Source organism: Delphinus delphis, chromosome 1 (genome assembly GCF_949987515.2).
Source record: "Delphinus delphis chromosome 1, mDelDel1.2, whole genome shotgun sequence".
Classification (NCBI taxonomy): domain Eukaryota; kingdom Metazoa; phylum Chordata; class Mammalia; order Artiodactyla; family Delphinidae; genus Delphinus; species Delphinus delphis.
The window spans coordinates 5,623,570-5,644,593 of NC_082683.1; the positions used below are offsets into that span (position 1 = coordinate 5,623,570).

The window sequence follows — 21,024 nt, forward strand, 5'->3', positions numbered from 1 at the left end:
ATCCGTCCTAGCTTCCTTGGTCTTTACTGCCAATTTCCAGAGGTCATGTCATTTTCTCACCGGCGAAGGGTTCGAAGTCTGGGCTTATATATAAGAATTTTGGCGTGTCTTCTTTACTTGGGCCACATTTTCACTTGTGAGTCAAGCATTGTGAACAGGGCCTAAATACCAGGGACCCAGATCTCAGTAGAGCCTTGTACTAGCTCCTCAAAACTCCTACAATAAGTCTTTTGCTCCCTCCTTGCATCCAGGGTGACTGATTTTGCTGTTTAAATACTAGTTAGAGTCACAGCCTGATAATGGCTAAAACAGGAGGCCTGTGGGTAGAATTTGAATGATGTAAGTGATTTGATAAGCACAACAAGCATCTAGCCCCTGTAAAGGCATATATCGTCTGAGGCTCTCATGAGGTGCAGTGGAATATCCCTAAAGCTGATACTTGACTGCTTTTCTGATAAATCCAGGATCCTTTTAGGGCATCACAGTTGTTATAGATTAAGAGAATACATACTGAAGTAAATTTGAGGTTAGGCTCTTAAACAAGCAAATTCCATTAATTAAAATATACTCTATGTGGAGGACAAAATGAGCATCCTCAGAACATGTGTCTGACTTCCTCTCTTTCCCTCTTCCCATCGATAGAATCCAAAACAAATATAAAAGGAGAAAACTCCCATAAGAAATTCACTAGGGCACCTGTGCCTGTAGAAATGATGGGGATCTCGTGTCCCAGACAGCATTCCTAGACAGGTCTGGTTGCTAAAACACTCCTGTTCATTGCATCCAGGGGACCCTTCCTACCAGCCCCTACTGTTTAGCACAGGACAAGAATCATGCACGCTTACCAGTATGTTTCCATCCCTGGTGCGTGGTGGGCGCCGCACTACTGATCTACCAACCACTACAATTGTGGGGAGGCCTTCCCCAGGAAATCAAATAATATTTGAGATGAGGGGTTGGCACATTTTTTCTGGAAAGGGCCAAATAGTAAATATTTCAGGCTTTGTGGCCAATACAGACTTTGTCATGACTATTCAGTCTGCCTTTGTAGCACAAAAGCAGCCTTAGACAATATTAAACAAATGAGTGGGCCATGTGCCAATAAAACTTTATTTACACAAACAGTTAGCTAGCTGGATTTGACCTGCCATAGTTAAAGCCCTGTTTTAAACAATTTCTGATGGAGCCCATACTAGATATTAATTCTGAGCAATCTAGAACAACATTTATAAATATAAACATATAATAATAAATCACCAGACTATGAAAATCGGCAGCTTAAAAGAGGGGAACTAAGATGAGCGTCTAGAACAGTGCTGTCCACCAGAACTTTCTTTAGTGATGGAAGCATTCTATGTCTGCCCTGTCCAATATGGTGGCCAGTGGCCATGTGTGGTACTGAGCATTGGAAATGTATTCAGTGCGAATCGGGAATTGAATTTCTAATTTTACTTAAGTTTAATTAATTTAAGTTTGAATAGCCATTGGATAGCACAGCTTTAGAGCAACTGGCCCTTACTGAAACAGTTGATGAAGGAAATAGAAAATAACCTAAAAAAAAATCTACTTTATATTTTCACTGACACTTCAGAGAATATTTTACTAATTTAAGGCCACATACCTATGAAAAAAGCAGCAGTCTAAAGAAGCATTTTAGCCAAATGAAAAAATTAACAATTAAAATTAATGAAATAATTCAAGAAATGGCAAGCCAGAGTTCATGGAGGAGTGAACAGTAAAACCAGTAATACTGATATCTCTGAATAATTATTGATAGTGTGGTTGCACAATAAGCAATTCTTTACATAAAAGAGGAATAATGTTTCAAAAAATAACCTAGAACTAAGATTCTAAATTGTTTTAACAAAACCAGGGAGGTAGGGAAAGGAAGGTAAAAGTGTATCAAAGCAGTTCCCCTGTCCAGGGAAAATCAAAGTTTGTTCCAATTATTATATTGATAGATATGTGTAGCCTGAAATATGCTTGTTAGAAATGTCAAGTTAATAGGTAGTGTTAAAACAGGCTACAGAATTTCTATGTCATTTAAGGGGGAAAAAAGAAAATTTGGCCCATTCAGGAAAAGTTCAGTAATGGTAATAAAGAAAAAAGCAACAACAGAAATAATACTCTATAACATAATATTATAGGAATATTTTCAAACATGACTTATTCCCACTTTGGAAACTGTTAATTCTATTAAAAGATTCTCAGATTGGGTTAAAAAAAAAAAAGGAAGCAAAATATACTATATACTGCTTGTAAAAGAATTTAAATGAAATGAAACAGAAAGAATGAAAATGATGTGATAGGTAAAGATATAACAGACAAATGAAAAGAAAAAAGGTAAAAAGTACAGGTAAGGCAAATAGTGTATATATATATATATATATATATATATATATATATATATATATACACAAAATTTGTCAAAACGATATGACTATAATGAGCCATTATGCACCTAACAATGTAGCTTCTAAATACTGAAGCAAGTAAAGATTGAAGAAACGTGGAACCATAACTATAATGATAGTGTGAGACTAACACAATTGTTTCAAAATTTGTCAGCTCAAGTATGAAGAGGATATGAAGATATTGACAATACAATTAGAAAGTTTGACCATGTATATTTATGATGTATATATAATTATGTAGATGTATGAACACACCTAGTAAACATACATATCAGTGTTCCTCTTAGATATCCAAGACCATTTATGAAAACTGCTCATATGCTAGGACCCAAAGGGAATTTAAATAAAAACCCAACATCATTTGAATAAAAAACCTGAAAGTCATTTAAATTCCATTGCCTTTTGTAGCTATCACAATGAAAAACCAGCTACTTGGTATCTCAAAATATTGCATTTATTATGATATTAAGGTGTTCTTACACTGACACGTGTTTATAAAATAGAGGGTTTGGGAGAGGAGTGACTACAGATAGTTATAAGCTTCAGTCTCAAGAAATTCCACTTTTTAATAGTTTCATGAAAAAAAATCAAGGTAGGACTTACCTCCTCCTGTTTGACTCACAAACCAAGGGAGCCAATATAAAAGGAAAAGAAAAGCTGTGATATTTTTTTCCTTAAATGTTTCCATTTTTATTCCTGTCACGATAATTCTTGTTCTTTGTTGAAAATTTAGAAAATTACCCAAGATAAGTGTTTTTAAGAGTTTTATTTAGGTGTAATTTACATACCATAAAATTCACTCACTTTAAGTGCCCAGTGTAATGAACTTTTGTGAATTTATACAGCTGTGCAATCATTGCGGTCCCATTTAGAGCACTTCCATCACACCCCAAAAGTTCCCTGTGCCCCTTTGCAGTCACCCTCTGTTCCCATACCAGCCCTGGGCAACCACTGATCTGTTTTCTCTCCCCCAGAATTTTGCTTTTTCTAGAAATGTTGTATAAATGGAATCATAACCTGTCATATTCTGTGTCTGGCTTCTTTCACTTAGCATAATGTTTTTCAGGTTCACGCATGTTGTAAGATAAGCATTTTGTCATTTTTGTATAGATCCTTTCAGAACATTTTCAATTCACTTAAAAACTTAAACTGCTATATTTCAACTTCCATTTTCAAGAGATGTGCAAGGAAACTTTTAAAAACAAGGTCATATCTCTGATTCTGACCAAATATATCTGCTCCAGACTAGTTTTGAGGATTCCTAAATGTATCCATTAGGAATGTATTTTGGGTGCAGGTATCAGCAACCTAACTCCAGGGGTTTAATAAGAAAATGACTTATTTTTCTCACAGAAGTTCAGAGGTTCAGTTGCTCAATAATGCCATCCGGGACCAGGATTTTTTCTGGATTTTCTGTTCTTTTGCCTTTCATCTTCGTGCTTGTTGCTTTATGGTTGTAATGTAGCTTCTGGAGCTCATCTGTAGTCAGAGCAGGAAGAGGAGGGGGAAAGGGCCAGGTGCATCGATACCTTTCATCAGGAAAGCAAAAGCTTTGCCCACAGCCCACCCAGCAGACTTCTGTGCAGGCTCCTGTCCAGAAGTGGGTCACGGATCCTCCCCTCCTTGGTGCACAGAAGGTGGGAAACCAAGAAGGGGATTAGGACAGTTGGCTTGTATCAGTCACGAGCTGTCCCTTGGATGTTGGCTCGTTGCTGCTCTCTACAAAACTCTGGGCAAGGCACAATGGGGTGATGGTGGTCAGGTAACCAGTAGTGTCACTACAATAATATGACCAGGACTGCCCAGTCATAGCATCCTTAACTGGTTGATCCTAGCTGAGAGTGGAAAGTGGGCACAAGCCAGACGTTCTCGAAGACTTAAGGTTTGGGACCAAACTGTGATGTGGAGGTAATCAGATCTGGGATCTCAGCACGTTCCGGTGAATCGGAAAACCTTACAATGAGATGGGAGGGCACTGGACTGAGGTGTAAGCCCGCCCTCTCCTCTTTCTTTCTTTCCACGGTGGTGGGAGTGGGGGTAGGCCTGGATAACCTCTAAGGTGCCACCCTGACCTGAGTGTTCTGTGACCTCTGGGCCCCAGGTGAACATGATGACCTTGGCAGAGCACATCATCGAAGCCACCCCTGAGCGGATCAAGCAGGAGAACTTTGTGCCCACCGAGTCCCCGGCATTGGAGAGGACAGACGCGGCCACCATCAGCAGTACGATGAGCTGGCTGGCCGGTTACCTAGCTGACGCGGACCATCTGCCAAACGCCGCCCAGATCAGGTCAGTAGTGTTCGTGGGCCACTCCCCAGGGCGAGCTCCTGGGTTTACGTGGAGGCTCCGGAGGCCCACTGGATCGGAGGAGTTCCGTGTAATGAATGGCCTTGTCAAGGAAGGAAGGAAGCGTTAAGACGAGTTCCATTGCCTCTTCCAAGGCCCCCTCATGTCCTCACCTCTCCCGTGGTTTTTCTTCCCACGTCAGAGCGCAGGAGATAATGTATCCTGGTGTTCCCCCGCCCGTTCAACTGCAGTTTCACGATTGGATAGTGGACTCAGTGGATATAGTACTTAGCACAGTACTAAACTCATAACAGGTGCTCAGTGTGAAGTTACTGATTGAAGGACATTCAGAGTCTGCTTAGCAGCTCTCTGGACTGAGGGAAGGCATATCCCTCATGGTCCACAGTAGGTACCATCTTGTCTCGTTGACCAGCGTGCAATGCATCCTGCAAACCAATCACCAGCCTCTCTCCCCTGTGTCTCCTCTTGTTTCAGAAGTGCATATAACGAGCCTCTAACCCCTTCTTCTAATACCAGCCTGAGCCCTGTAGGCTCACCAGTCAGTGAAATAGCTTTCGAGAAACCCAGCCTTCCCTCCGCCGCAGACTGGTCTGAATTCCTGAGTGCGTCTACCAGTGAGAAGGTGGAGAATGAATTTGCTCAGCTGACTCTGTCTGATCACGAACAGAGAGAACTCTATGAAGCGGCCAGGCTTGTCCAGACAGCTTTCCGGAAGTACAAGGTAAAAGACAACAGAGTCCTGATGCGGTGACACTCTTAAGGTCGGGAAAGTCAGAGTCGTCCAAACTAAAACATATGCTGTTTCTTTTTTTTCTTCTGAATCAATAGGATTGTTATTTGACATTATTAATTAGGTCCCATGAGATTATTAATAATTGTCAGAAGCTTTAGTGAAATAAAACTGACAAGTAGTGTGATGGTTGTCACCATCTGAACTGACTGTTGGTAATAATAATGGATATTTATTATCTAATTAATATAAAGTAAGTTGACACCTCTGCCACAAGGAATTTATGACCTAGAACAGGGGTTTCTAGCTGGAGGCCTGGTGACTGATTGTCCTAAAATTTTATGGTAAAGTGCATTTTTGGTGGGAGAGGGTCCAGAGCCTTCCACAGTTTCTCAGAGGAGTCTCTGACCTCCTTAAGAAGGTGTTACGAGCCATCGATCATTGATCCAAAAGTAGAGGCCCCAGACTTCCCTGGTGGTGCAGTGGTTAAGAATTCATCTGCCAATGCAGTGGACACGGGTTCGAGCCCTGGTCCGGGAAGATCCCACATGCCACGGAGCAACTAAGCCCGTGCACCACAACTGCTGAGCCTGCGCTCTACAGCCCGAGAGCCACAACTACGGAGCCTATATGCCACAACTACTGAAGCCTGTGCACCTAGAGCCTATGCTCTGCAGCAAGAGAAACCACCGCAGTGAGAAGCCCGTGCACCACAACGAAGAGTAGCCCCCGCTCGCCGCAACTAGAGAAAGCCCGAGCGCAGCAACAAAGACCCAATGCAGCCAAAAATAAATAAATAAATAAATAAAAACAAAAGTAGAGGACTTGGTGTTATCTTAGGAAAGACAGCAGAGAGCAGAAATTTATAAGGGCAAATAGTGCAATACCTAATTCTTTAAATACTTTGAAAATGAATATTGTTTTAGGCCTCCTAACATCCAAATATGATGGTTCTATTTAGAAGCAGGAATAATCAGAGAGTTATTCTGTAAATTCATTTTTTTAATTTATCCTGATACTAACTTATCACTGCATTTTGGTAAACCTCTGGTCTCAGTTCTGAGAAAGTCAATTAAATGAGTCATGATTCCATTTAAGTCTTGGGACAGTTGCATTCTTTATACTACATCATTATTTCTTTTCTTGCCTCACTTTCCCTTGAAGGGCCGACCCTTGCGGGAGCAGCAGGAAGTGGCAGCAGCTGTCATTCAGCGTTGTTACAGAAAATATAAACAGGTGAGCCAGCTTCTGGGTCGCCATGGGAACGTGCCTTATTCACACAGCATCCAAACAGGCCTGGGGGGGTCTGGTGTGTGGTTTGGCAAAGAGCACAACATCCAGTGCCTGATCCAAAGACTGACTTTGAATTGCCTTGATTAAAAGCCAAAGGGGGGCGTCCCTGGTGGCGCAGCGGTTGAGAGTCCGCCTGCCGATGCAGGGGACACGGGTTCGTGCCCCGGTCCGGGAGAATCCCACTATGCCACGGAGCGGCTGGGCCTGTGAGCCACGGCCACTGAGCCTGTGCGTCCGGAGCCTGTGGTCCGCAACAGGAGAGGCCACAACAGTGAGAGGCCAACGTACCGCAAAAAAAAAAAAAGAAACACCAAAGGGAAATGTTCCAGAAGGGAAAAAAACAAAAACAAGCAAACAAAAAGCCACCTGCAACTAATGCCGCAAAATAATTTTTGTTCAGATCGTTGGCCTCTTAGTGGTATCACCTGCCTGCAGCATTGGTCTGATACAGAGGAAGTTATTTGTGTCTGAAATAAGGCTCTGTGTCTCAGTCATTTTACCTATAAACTATTTAGTAATTAAAGAACTCAAGGGAATTTAATATGGTGATTGGAGTAGGTAAATACTAATTGTTATCGTTGACCTTGAATTATATACATTACATAATCCTTAGCGGTTTTTCCTTTTGGCTTCTTCTTATCCGATTTAAAATGAAGAATTGTAAAAATCTGAAGAAGCCCAGAATATCTTAAACCGTTTTGTATTCCAGACTGTTTTGTATTCCTTAGTTAAGTGTTGCAGGAAGAGTATCTGAGTTACTCTTTCGTGCAGTATTGCTATTTCTGAAACTACCTGCAGGGTCATGTAGCTCCCATCAATGGGGAAGAGAGCACCCAGCACGTCCTGGATCTTTTATGCTCATCATCTCATTTTCTCCTTACAAAAATATCTGAAGTCAACAATTTTATTTCCATTTTGCAGATGAAGAAGCTGAGGCTCAGAGAGATTAAGTAAATATTAGACCTTTCTAACCACCTAGGTGGTGATAAAATGTTAAAAATTGCCGAATTGAGTTCTGACCGGTTCATACAATAAAACTCGGTCCTGTCAGTAGATTCTAGAACCTTTTATTAGGTTGTGCTTTCGGTAGGTCTTACATTTTTGTTTAAGGAATGTATACCAGCCACACAGAAATCCAGGATTCTGTTCTCTTGTTATTTCTAGCATTTGTCTGATTCAGGTTGCCATGTTCTCAAGTTTCTTTAGGATTAAGCTCTAACGGTGAGGGGCGGGGAGCCTCTTTAGCTTATAGCCGATTGAGTTCGTGATCCCAGGAAATGAAGGTTTATTGTGTAAACGCTGACACCACGGTCCCTGTAGCCCCACAGCAGGGAACCATTCTGGCTTGCTGTTAGCCCGAGCAATACTCAGAATCAAGTTTCAAGTCTGTGATTTCAGCAGGTATTAATTCCAAAACGTGAGTTTGGTTTTTTTTTTAATCCCCTCCCAAAGAAGTGTTGGCTACAACCAGAAAGTCGGAAGGCATTTAAAAAAAAATACTGACAAATATAAGACAAGTATTTTGGAAGATGGAAGGCATGAAGATAGCCAGGTTGCCTTTTTTCCTTTTTTTTTTTTTTTCGGTTGGGAGTTTCATTGGTTCTGGTTCTGGTTTTTCATTTCCTTCTATTCGGCAATCTAACATTAATCTTGTATTTTCTGTTTCTCCCCCAAGCTGACATGGATAGCCTTGAAGGTAATGATACACCCAAGTCCTCTCACAAACCATTCCACCAGAGTCACACACTTCACACCCATCACCAGCTACAAGAAGGGGCCATTAAGATGGCACGGTCATTCCGTAGGCATACCCCCCTCGCCCGGCCACCTCACCACAGCACATCTATCCTCTGGGGACCACGTGGTGATGCCGTCGCAGTGGGTTTCAGCAGTAACAGTCATTGGACATTTTCTTGGCCAGTGTCCATCTAAACAATCCGTCCAGAACAATTGCCGTGAACCCTGTGAGCCCCTGAAGATGTTTCCCTTTTTCCCATCGTGCTTCACCGTGGCCCGGGAGGTTCTGACTATGCAGAGCGCACGGGTCAAGGCGATGGAAACGCTGTAGGATGCAGCGTCCTTGTCTTAAAAGACTTTTGGCCAAATGAAAATGTCAGGCGGGTCAGATAAGACTAAGCAGGATTCTTGCAGAAGGGCCCTGTGTCTGTTTCCTTTCCTCACTCCACCTCGTACATGCAGAGAGATACTTAGGCACAGGGATTTTCTGAGGAATACTTGTCCCTCTGATGGTAAGTCGCCTTCTTGTGAGCAAAGCGCTTCTCTGTGACTTCCTGTCCCCAGACTTGTAGTCTGTGTCGTTAGCAATCTGGACACAGTCTTTTTTTAAAATCTGGAGAGCTCTGCATTTTTCCTGCCTGGACTCTGATAGGGAAGAGGACCCATCCTCCCCGCACCGTGCCTTCATGCCTCACTTTCCATCTCTGCGGCAAGCTGGCCGGAGGGTGCTGGGCCTGGCTCCCAAGCCGTCCCCGGCTCCGGGGCCGCTTTCCAAGTTTCATGGCTTCACCCCACTGTCGGTCTTACGAGCGTTAATCTTTTGCAGGTTAAAATGGCTTAAAGGTGTCAGCGTTTCATGATAAGCCTTGTATTTGGGACCTTGTAACTCAGAAATTTGTCGAGGGGAATGCTAGTTAGAAATCAGATGCTGACCGCTAAGTAGATTTGTGTTTGGCAGGAATTGGGAGGCATCCAATTAAAAATGGGAGGTTAATTTAAAATGTTTCCAAATTGGATAGGAAATGTCCGTCTTCAGCATTTCAAGTTTTACCTCCTAAATAATACTTTTTCGATTCCTAAATGTCTCAGTTTATTGCCATTAAAACTTTTTTCCAAAAAGGGCAAACAATTTTGATATTTGGGGGGAAAAAACCCACATTTAAATCAATGCATTGTCTGAAGGAAACCCTTAAAGTAACATTTTGCATTTTGGAAAGGTAGGTGAAAAGATGCCTAGTTTGCCTCTTTAATGATGCACCCCCAGAGAATATGAAAAGAAAGGGAAAAGTTTTCCTTCTTGCCGTCCCCACCTGGTGGGCTCAGAGGACACCCAGGCCTGCGTGGCCCCCCTTGTTACTGCTGTGCTTCTTCTTGTTCCCCCTGCAGTATGCACTTTATAAAAAGATGACACAGGCTGCCATCCTGATCCAGAGCAAATTCCGAAGTTACTACGAACAAAAAAAATTTCAGCAGAGCCGGCGTGCTGCTGTGCTGATCCAGAAGTTTTACCGGAGTTATAAAAAGTGTGGCAGGAGACGGCAGGCTCGGCGGACGGCAGTCATCGTACAGCAGAAACTCAGGTGGGTCAAGATTCGTGGCGGCCAAGAGAACCCCAACTGAGTCCAAAGAACTGCCCCTTGTTGACACATAGGCCTGTACAAGGAGTAAAGCATCTTGCAGCTCTTTTCTTCCCAGACCAGTCTAGATGTCACGTGTTCGTAGAGTTACACCTGTCCTCTTTGCCTGTTTTTGTCTATTTAGCGTCTCCTTTCTCTCTCCCCACCCCCCATCCAATCATTTTGATGCCACCACCCAGTTTCACCTCGTATCAGAGTCTGGCTGGACCACAGTTCCTACTCAGAAAGGTGGCACTGTAATATAGCCATCTAAATTGTAGCGTTTCTATACCTAAGACCTTGGGAGAGTAAGTAGTACTAAGCCACTCCATTTTGAAGAGTGTAATAAAAACTTCTAGCACCGGAAAATACACTGACGAAAGAAGTTTAGAAAATAATAGCCCAAAGAGAGCAGCAAACACAGGCGAATCAATTTCTAAACCGAGAAAGTCTGTCTAATGCCTTTTTGAACAAACGAGCTTATAAAGACTTGGGGCAGAACAGTTACAGGACATCTTATCTTTAGTCTTTTTATTATCTCCCTCCAAGTAGGTGAAAGTGTCTGTAGTCCCCTCCTTCCTTCTCCCCCAGTGATGCCCAGACTCAGAACCATAAAATAGGCTTGTGCTGTTGGATTTGCCACATGAGCCGTTTGGTTAAGAGTTTTCTCTCGCCGCTGACCTGCTTTCAACTTTCGCACATGAGGCTTTACAGCTTCTCGTGACAGTAATTCATATTCTGGCTTTTTCAGGAGCAGTTTGCTAACCAAAAAGCAGGACCAGGCTGCTCGAAAAATAATGAGGTTTCTACGCCGCTGTCGCCACAGGTACATTAACCCTCATCCCGACATGTTCCTCGTCGAGAATAATAAAACCACCCTCATCGCCTTACCCACTCATGAACTCCTTGGTGAAGCTAATCCCCCACAAATAATCAGGGTACACGTCCCAAATGACGCTAGGATAACAGAACTCTTTAGCTAGGGACTGAGTTGCTGCCGTAAGAATACCGGTCGCTGTTCCAGACGATGCTGTGTAGAGATTGAACCACGGAGATCATGCCAGTGTTTTTGTTTTAATTTGGGTGCGAGGACAACTTAGGCAGACTGGCTTTTCATTCCAGATTTTTCTTTAGCAGTGTGTTCTTCACTCTAAACCCTTACTGTGCTAACGTGTGTCCAAACAGAAAAGACACAGAGTTTCTATTCTGAAGGAAAGGTTGAGACACCACTAATGCCATCCAAATTTTCTGATGTAGAATTTCCACTAAATAGTTGGTGCCCTCTACTGGCCGTGTCAGAGCTAACACCCTCCATCAAGTGACCAATTCCAGCTAGTCTGTGATGAGAAACAGGAGAGGCGGTCAGAATGAAACTGGGCAGGGCAGGAAACACAGCCGAGACAGAGGCGCATTTCCAACTAGAAGTGGGCTCCGGTGACCCCAGCATCTTCCTGCAGAGCTACGCCAGGGGAGTTTCTCTTTGTTTTCCTGAGTTTGGGATGCCTTGGTGAAGACGAGGTCCTTAACTCAGATTTTGGGGGCTGGTGAACCGTGTTTTTCTTTTCTTTGCTTGGGTTAATATTCCAGCCTGACCACTGTGACATTGGCCGACTGAGCTGTGTTTAGATAGCTCTCCACGTAGTTTTGTCGCTTCTCTGTGCATCGGGAGCGATGCAGTTTACAGACCCAAACTTGAAAGCAAGCTCTTTAATGTCTGATTTCCTCTTTCCTGTTTAATTGTACCCAAAGCCCGAGTGTCCAGGTGCAGTTTGATTCTCAGAGGTTTCACTTTAGTTTTTTTTCCCCTCAAACTGTCTACTTGCTAACTTTGACAGTATTCTGACTTTGAGACTTACTAGGGGTTAACTGGCTACTTGTGTGCACTTTTACTTAAATTAACAAAATAATTCGTTTACATGACCATGGAAGGGAACGTGGACAGAACCACACATGCACAGTGATAAAAACTTTTAAAGGAATATTTTTTAGGTTATATACGGTGTTCTCTAGCTAGAATGCTGCCAGGGCAGCTCATGCACATTTACCGTATTCCTCCGCAGAGCGTTTGCTCTCCACCACGCAGTGATGGGGTTTTCCCCGTGACGCTAAGCAATGAGGTGCCCATATCAATACTCTGAAATAGCAAGTCTTGTTAGGAAATGCGTATCAGAATACGCGGCATGGCCAGGACGTAATGAAATGAATCCTCCAGGCCTTACCAAAGTCAGTCTCTGTTTCCTTATTATTTACTCATACCTTTGACTTAGCCTTAGGGGACTTGCAGCCAAATAGAGGAGTTGATTTTCTTCCTTTGGTGAAAATATCAAGGCCTTACCTGGACCCTTTGTCATATATTCTTACACGTGCTCACACTCTTCTCCCCTTTTCCTCTTCCTCCTGCAAAACAAAAAACCCAGGAGGATTCAATCCAGCACTGCTGAGTCTGTGATTAACACTTTCCTAGCAGGTTTTATCTTCGAGGAAATCGCCTCCACGTGGCTCTTCCTTAAGCCACGTCAAACAAATGTTCACAAGTTAAATTCTCCTTGGTTCCTCTGGTCTTATCCTCAAACTTTGAAAATATGTATAGGTAATGCCACCTTGGTCATTGTGAGCAAAACTACATAAGGGCCCATGTTCATTTTCTTCTTTTTTTTTTTTTTTTTTGGCCAGAGCCTACCATGTTTACATTTGGTGAACTGAGTGAATTGAGAGGGTAAGATATTTAAGCAAAACATAAACGCCTGAAAGGCTGCTTCCCACAGAAGGCTGAACGAAGGAATCGTCTCACTCATGTTTTTAGAGTTCTCCTTTTGTAAACAAGTAGAAAAGCATTTCATGAGGATTTTGCCTTTCTTTGGTCCGTATTTTAACCGGTAATATCCTCATGAAGCTAATAAGTTTTTTTATGAAGAGAGCATCAGATTATGGATCTGAATTTCTGTTCATTATTTGGGATTAAACAATGACCCCTACTGGCTCTTTTCTTTACTTGCCCTTTGATATTCCAGATGCTAGAAAAATGTGCAGGCAAATTGGAATAAAACCTTTGTCTACTGACTGTGTAAGGTCACTATTCACTTTCCATTCCCATATATTCAATGAAGGAACCTGAAGAAATCCTGAAAAAATCTGTCCCAGAAGTTTGAACTCATTTTCCCTAGAATGAGTGTCACCCTGTTGCCATTCTGGGTTATTGAATATTATTTTAAGAGAAACTGTCATCTGTGTTGTCCCCTAGAAGCATTAAAATAGGAAACCTCATATGACACTCTCTCAGAAAAGGTAGGTAGGAAGTGGCTTCAGGAATCAATAAGAAGTGTCCCATTTCCTTAAGGATTTTGCTCAGTCATGGACCCCAGCATTTTTAGACTGAAAAATAAATCGGTGAATTTCCTACCTGCTCATTTCACATATCCCACCACCACTCTCCTTTTCTTTTTTTCCAAAAACAACCAAAAAAGGAAACCTTTATAGTCTTTTTTGTTGAAATAAAGCTATTTATAAGATTTCTGTTGTGACCCTCACATGCTAATAGCTCTTTGGTGTTGTTTTACTGTCCAAAGCCCCCTGGTGGACCATAGGCTGTACAAAAGGGTGAGTTTAGCTGCCTGCTAGCCAGTTTCTCTTTATCTTCCATTTTCAATATTTTGCTTTTTGCTTGCTTGCATGGGGCTGCAGTCTAGGTATGCCCGTAAAGTTTCACATCCATTTCGAATGAAATAAGATAAAAACTAACCCTAATTACTAACACTGCTACTTTATACAACAGGAAAACAGTCACATACAACCATAGACATACAAATGCATGAGCAAGTGAAAGGGAGGGCCTTCTGAAGCCACCGCAGGGCATGCGTAGCACTTGGTGGGAGAAGCCTTCAGTGTAAAAAAAACAGTGGCTGGTGGGACAAGTTTAAATCTCAACAAGGCTGCACTAGAACAAAGCCTTAAGCAAGTGGCTATTTGCCATGAAAATAATCTGCCACGTGAAATTCGACTACTGCCGTGTCAAAATTTCTAAAGGAAAAAGGCTCACTAGGCAATACTGTTGTTTTTCTTTTAACTCATCTATTTCTTGTTTAGAGTTACATAGTTTCATTTTCTAACTCTCCCTTTCCCTGGTGCCGTGAGGTAAGTCAGTACCCAGAGCTGCCCTTTCTGAACCAACTCAGGACATTCATGATCCAATAGGGAACAAACCTGACTTCCAGCATTTGATGGCAGCGCTGAAGAAAGACAGGGTGGTGTGAAGTGTCCGAAATCTGTATATTCTATACTGCAGTCAAGAGCGGACGTTCCGAGAGAATTTGTGTTTTAAAGAAATGATAGTGAGTGAGCGTTCAACGGACACTATGAGTGTTCGTGAGATTTTAGAATGTGATGCCGATTTCTAAGTATGAAGACGTGACTGTAACACATCTTAAGTTATAATAAACGGTTTACTGGCAGAAAACTGGTTTTTAAAAGCCAGGAATTGAATTCACCAAAATCACACTTGAATTTAGATTAACTTGACAACTTCTGTCTTAAGAGAAGATGCATTTAAAATCTAACGTGACAAAATATAACATGGCGGTTAGCTCTATCAACTCAGCTCCATCCAACACCCTCCCTTCTTACCTTACACTCATACTGTATTTAGTCATTTGCAAGATTTCAGAGAAAAGATCGTGCTTCAGAAAAAAATCTCAAACTTCTAATGTCTCTGGAGAGATCATTTCCCGTATCACTACATTTATGTTGACGGTAATATTTATTCACTATATTTTAAGCCAAGTGTCCAAAAACATTTCCTTAAAAGGCCAGATAATAAATGTCCGTTGCAATGTAGTAGTTCCCCCTCATCCCTGGGGGATACGTTCCAAGACCCCCAGCGGATACCTGAAGCCGTGGCTAGTACCGAATGCTACGTATGTGTGTACATACACACTGTGTTTCTCCTGTACTAACAGGCAGGTGGCGTATACAGCGTGGATGCGCTGGACAAAGGGATGAGTCACGTCCCAGGCGGGCAGAGTGGAGCAGTGCGAGATTTCCCCATGCTACTCAGAACAGCACACAACTTAAAGCTCATGAATTATTTATTTCTGGAATTTTTCATTTACTGTTTTCAGACCGCGGTTGACCAATGGGTAGCTGAAACCTTGAAAGCAAAACCATGGATAAGGGGGAACCACTGTACTTAGTTCTACCCCTGAAACATGAAAACAGCCACAGACGATCCAAAAATGAATGGTTGTGACTGTGTTCTAATAAAACTGTATTTATACACAGACCTGCATTGGGCTGGATTTGGTCCATGGGCTGTAGTTTGCCAACCTGGGGTGATAGGAGAATTGAGTTTTTGTGAGTTTTTCCTAAATCAAAACCTTATCCCTGTAAAAGGTCTGAAGCCTCACCTACTGAAAACCATGGATAGTCACTGAAGGAGAAATTTGTTAAAAAAATAATAATAAAGCAGCTACTTGCCTTTGTAAATTTAACTAGTCAGACCTCTCTAGAATAAGGCAGTTGCTTACAATTAAAATAGTTCAGGTCCCATGTAGTGGTGCTGGCTCAGTGATGTCTGTGTTTGAAATATAAGAGAAAAGGGGGACACAAATGTCCATTTTTCTAGTCCCTCTCTCTCTCTGCATACATAGATAATATCTCTTTCCATTAGAAAAAAACCTCCCAGAGAACAGATGCATGCCCTAGTATTCAATTTAACTATAAGTTGTAGTGTCTTGCATGTTATATGCAATTTATATCGTCCGCTGCAAGGATCCAACATTTTAGTAAAAGTGGCTGCTTATGCACTTTTGAAGCCTGTTAGGTTCTCGCATGTTAATGATCATTTTCAAGAGTACATTTTCTAAAAGTGCTCTTCCATGCCAACCAGAGTCCCCACCTTAACTTCCTGAATGCTCGCTGCATTCCGCTGTGAGTTCCTAAAACTCCTCCTCATGCGTGGAAAGTTGGAATTTCATAACATCCTCTATGCCACTCAGTCTTAGGGGGTTTGAGAGAGAGGAACTCAGAAGCTTTCAGGTTTCTTCCAGTGTGGTCATTGTTGTCTAACGTATGAATTGAGGAATAGCTTAGCTGTGTCTTGTCTAATTCCCAGTAGGATCTCTCGTCCATCGGAGAAGTCATGATGGTCCTCCAAGAGTCCCCAAGTTGAAGTTACTCTTGGGAGGCAGGACATTCTCTGAGGAGGATTTATATTCCTGGAATTTGTGTCAAAGAAGCTAATATACTTACCAGTGTATAAAGTATACCATATTTAAGACATTTAAGGTTTACATATCCGAAGATAATATTTGAAAAATGAAGAATTACATTTTATGGTACGGTACGTGTAACATACGATTTGACCCCAACTTTTAAGTTAATGAAGCAGCAGAATGTCTAAAAAGGGAGGTGACGTCAATTATCAGAATTAGGGTCCAGCTGGCTAACTCCAGCAGCAGAGCAATCAGAAAATACCAATGTGTCTTCAAATTTTCAGCCTCAGGGAAAGCTAAGAAAAAGCCCCCAGTGGTCCTCACCGAAGCCAGCTCATTTTCACTCAGTCACTCCTCCAGACTTGGCCCCTAATTTACCCAGTAACTTAAAATGAAGTCATCCAGTTCCTAATACCGTCAAAGGGATTTGTTTTGTCTTGGACACAATAACTTGTCAAGAGAAAACATTATACACAGAGAGATGTTTGAATCAACAGTTTTAATTATTTTTCTTAGTTCACTTAGGTGTTACACTAGTTCAGCAAATGACTGAAGGATTTCTAAGGCTGAAGAAATATTTAAGTGCTCTGGCTGAGAATACTATATTCCAGTTGGATTTTGAATATCTTGAACAGGGTGTTATTCAGTGTTACAGCAGAAAACCAAGATGCCTCAGGTGTAAAGGAAATAGTAAAGAGCTGAATTATATAACAGGTTTGTCCTCAAGGTATTGAGACTAGAAAGGACAATGCCTTAGACAAATTTCTTCTTTCCCTAGTGAGATCAGATTTCTGTGAGAGGGCTTTATAACCTAAAACAGTCCCTGCAGGTATTGTAAACAGTAAGACTCCTGGTATTGAAATAACCGATCTCTTGAAAATTGCTGGCCTAGTTACCCATGTTCAATAAAGGTGGGTGAAGCCATCCAACTGGAATAAAAAGAGCCCTGATTGGAGGAAGAAGAGATAACACTTTCTGGGCACCAATTTTTAAACACCAGGTTTTCTCTCTATTTGACAACTGGGTTTCCAAACACTTACCCGGGCCAGATGCTGCTAGTTATCTTGGTAAGTAGCGTGGACAGCACTGATTCTTGAGAGCAGCCCTGCAAGATATCTTCAGTGGGTCACTAGCAAGTTCTGCGGGTCACACTTAGACTTTTTGTGTTGTTCTCTACACGTTGGTCCAAGGGGCAGTTCTCTAACGATGCCTGCAAGTGAACTGTTTGAGAAAAGTAACAGTGCTCTGTCAACAGCTTGGATGTCACACTTCCCTAGTTAAATTTGACGTGAGGTGTGGTTTCCAAGTGGCCCAGTCTGCTCGGTAAGGAGTAAGCAATGAAGGTGGGGTGCGTCATCTAATTAAAATCTCCAAAGTAATTCTGTCTTACTTGCCTCTTTTAGGAAATGAATCTTTGGGGAACACAGTGGCGTGTGTTACATTGCAGACAACATGCTCTGTGTCATTCTTATTGGGCCTCTCTGTCTTTTTTGTTTTGCAATCCAAATGAGATTTCTGGAAAATGGCAAGACCTCTCTTTTCCTAAACCCCCCCCACGAGCTATTGCCGCTCTCAGAGCAACAGGTAACTAAGCAGAGAGCCTCATCTGGCTGCCCTGTATATTTCTGACGTCCAGCGTTGCGAGAATATACCTGCCAAAGCCCACTGGCTCATGACACATTTCCCTGGCTGAGCATTACTGAGTAGATGCTAACGAAGCCGCTTTGCCTAATGCTTTACCCATGGAGCCATTGTTCGCTACGAGTCTCTGAAGCAGGCCTCCTTCATTTATCCATAAACGATCATGGGACGTCTGATGGAAAGAAACCCCGTGGGCTTCTGCTGGCTTTCAGTGCTGTTGCTTACCACATCACTTCAGTACATTACAATGCAACGTGGTTTGGGTTTGGGTTTGGGCTGAGACTGCAACAATATCCGAAAGGTTATTTTCAGCCTATAGAATGCTTGGGGGAAATCCTGGGCTTGTCTTTAGTTTTAACAGTTGGATGGTCACAGGTCCAAGTCTTGCGATTCTAATTACCGTGATTCAAGCCAGGAACACGAGTACCATTTTCGAAGTTACTGATGCACAGTTCAGAAACGTGGTCCTGGCAGCTCTCCTCATAGTAGCAATTGCCTCGTGCCTACAGAAGGTACAGTTCCTCTGTTGTATTAATTGTCTTCACAGTCTCCAGGAAGACTGCCCTGCCTGTCTTCCATGTGAGGAAACTCAGAAGTAAGTGTAATTATCATGGGATTTGTTTTTAGATAACCTGGACATTATTAGACTCAGTTCTTTCTTAGCCCTGAATGAGGCTAACACGTACAATTCTTTAAGAGAATCCAAAACTCAGTAACCCTTAGCTGAGTGTGTGTAACGTAATGTAACAGACGTTTACTGGACCTCTGTATTCTCAGTTCTATAGATACAGTGACCACAGGTACAGAATTTTCAGGTATCATTCCAATTTCAAAACTTCTGCTCTACCTTTACCAAGTTTTCACACTGAAAATATGTTTACAATATAGGTAATATCAAGGAAACTAGCTCAATCGATTTTTGGTTTTGGTCTATAAAATTTATCTTTTTTTCCCCCTCCACTGAACTTTTCAATTGTTCTTTTATGTCACGTGAATACAACATTTGTAAGAAACAGTAGTAGTAACAGATGGATAGAAAAACATCTTAGAAACTTTTTTAAAGAAGGACAAGCAGAAATAATTATTATGAAGGAAACACATACTCACTGTAGTACATTTTGGAAACACAAATAAGCAAGGAAAATCACCCAGAGATGATAACTGTTAAACGTTTTGTATCTTTCTCGTGGTAGAGGCATTTTCAGTTAACCTACGCCTTTTAGTCATTATTCATGTCTTGAATGACTGAGACAAGGCGGCCACAAATCTCTGTGACTATTTGAAACACTCTGATTTGAAACATCTGTCTCTTAGAACTTACTAACAAAAATTCTAGTATCAGATGTTGTTCTCATTCACTTCAGTGAATAGAATTAATTGTTTTCTGTTCCTTTGGAGGCAGCATAACAGTCAAACATATTTTGCCCAATTGACATTTGATTTAAAGCAAAATAAAACCAAACATTAGGCACCGCTGTCTTATCCTAATAATCTACCCTCAAGTAACATAAACCTCCACTTGTGATTTCAGTAGTGCAGACTGTAAAAGTCTCTCAAGTTCATCTAAACTTGCAGAGGTCAGTTAACACCAATATGATCTGCAAATTGGAGAATGAGGCTAAAAGTCTTCGGTTGCCTTGATTCTCAGACCCATTCTTTTCATGTTTCAGATGTACTTCAGTCGTAAAATTCATAAGTACATTTTATGTGGAGGTATTTTTTTTCCTCCAAAACATTGTAATAGAATCAACATAGGGTCTTATGAAGGATGACATCTTAGAATTGAGAAAATGTAATTGTCATCATCAGTTTCAACAACGTACTCATCTCATGCCATGGAAATTTTCCAAATGCATGTATTTTTGTACAGACTTTTAGGAAAACCAATAAAATAAGAATCGGGTTTAAAAATTTTTTTTTCTTGTTGTTGCCCTGAGATATTGTTTGAGGCAGCAGAGTGGAGGAGTGAAGTCAGACAAACCTGGCTTCAAATCCCCACTCTGCCATTTATTAACTATATAATTTGAGGTAGGTTGCTCAATTCCTGTAAATCTCAGGTTCTACGTTTATGAACTGGAGATGATTCTGATATTGTGAGGACTAAAATAATGCAACACATACTAAGGAACCCATGTAGCTCCTGGAACATCAGTGTTCTCTTCCTTTTTTCCTAATTTCTCCTTTAACAACTTCCCGTAAAAAAAAAAAAAAAACTTCCTGTGCCATTTAACTCATTTTAATATTATGTATTTATAACGCTAGTAGACTGTGAAAACTGCATAATGAAACTAAAAACTAAATTCTCCAGTGGAGTTCAGGAGTTAGGAAAGCCTAGAAAATGGGAATGTCTGAAAATTGGAATGTCTCATTTTTCCTGAATAGACAGTCGTGGTCATTCTGTGTGTGGACGTGCATCTCTCCTTAACTTAATGCTATGTGAGGCTAGCACTAGCTTTATAGCAGAGTATTTACGTGGTAACTTTAAAACCCTGTGAAAACTTAGTTGACATTTTAATTAGCTCAGAAAGAAACTGCCGAAACAAATGTGACCATTTTAACTAAAAAAAAAAAAAAGTTTATGTTATACCCACCGTGACCAGCTGATTACAGATTCTTTGGTATGAAACTATATAAAACATTCATAATTCTGGTTCATAATTCACGCTCCTTTTTATTTCATCCCAGTGATGAACTTAAGATTTTTAAAGCCTTCCTGTTCACGCTAGCAAAACTGTGAATGGAGATCTTTGTGTTTATGCTCTCAGGCTTTGAGTTCAGAATTCTTCAAATTCTAGAAATCTCATCAGTGATGGAGTCTCTGTTGCACATTTGTGAATGAGTCCTGTACTAGTGCAGAAATAAAATGTCGTATTTGAAGTAGCATGCCCATTTTGCCGTAATTCAGCAAGGAGGTCTGCACAAGTACAGATACATTGCATGCCCAGAAGGAAAGGTGGCATCAGTGCATGCCTTGCATTTTTCCAGCCAAAGGGCTGTTAGTATAGATATTGCATGTTTAAAAATTGAACACAGAATATAGCATGTTTCAATTTTTAAAAAGCCATTTATCAAGTATGCAT

General features: G+C 41.5%; 1 protein-coding gene across 3 annotated transcripts in view; it reads left to right on the forward strand.

The window, feature by feature from the left end:
- Positions 1–21,024, forward strand: part of CAMTA1 (calmodulin binding transcription activator 1) — an 890,922-nt gene that overhangs the window by 865,894 nt on the left and 4,004 nt on the right. For 2 of the 3 annotated variants that reach the window (XM_060013514.1, XM_060013520.1), the window contains exons 7-11: positions 4,516–4,703; positions 5,196–5,442; positions 6,616–6,687; positions 9,868–10,061; positions 10,849–10,923. In XM_060013514.1, the coding sequence (XP_059869497.1) occupies positions 4,516–4,703; positions 5,196–5,442; positions 6,616–6,687; positions 9,868–10,061; positions 10,849–10,923 (776 nt within the window). Of the gene's footprint in view, positions 1–4,515; positions 4,704–5,195; positions 5,443–6,615; positions 6,688–8,419; positions 8,441–9,867; positions 10,062–10,848; positions 10,924–13,663; positions 13,695–21,024 lie in introns of all 3 variants that reach the window. The other variant, XM_060013510.1, reaches the window with a different exon arrangement.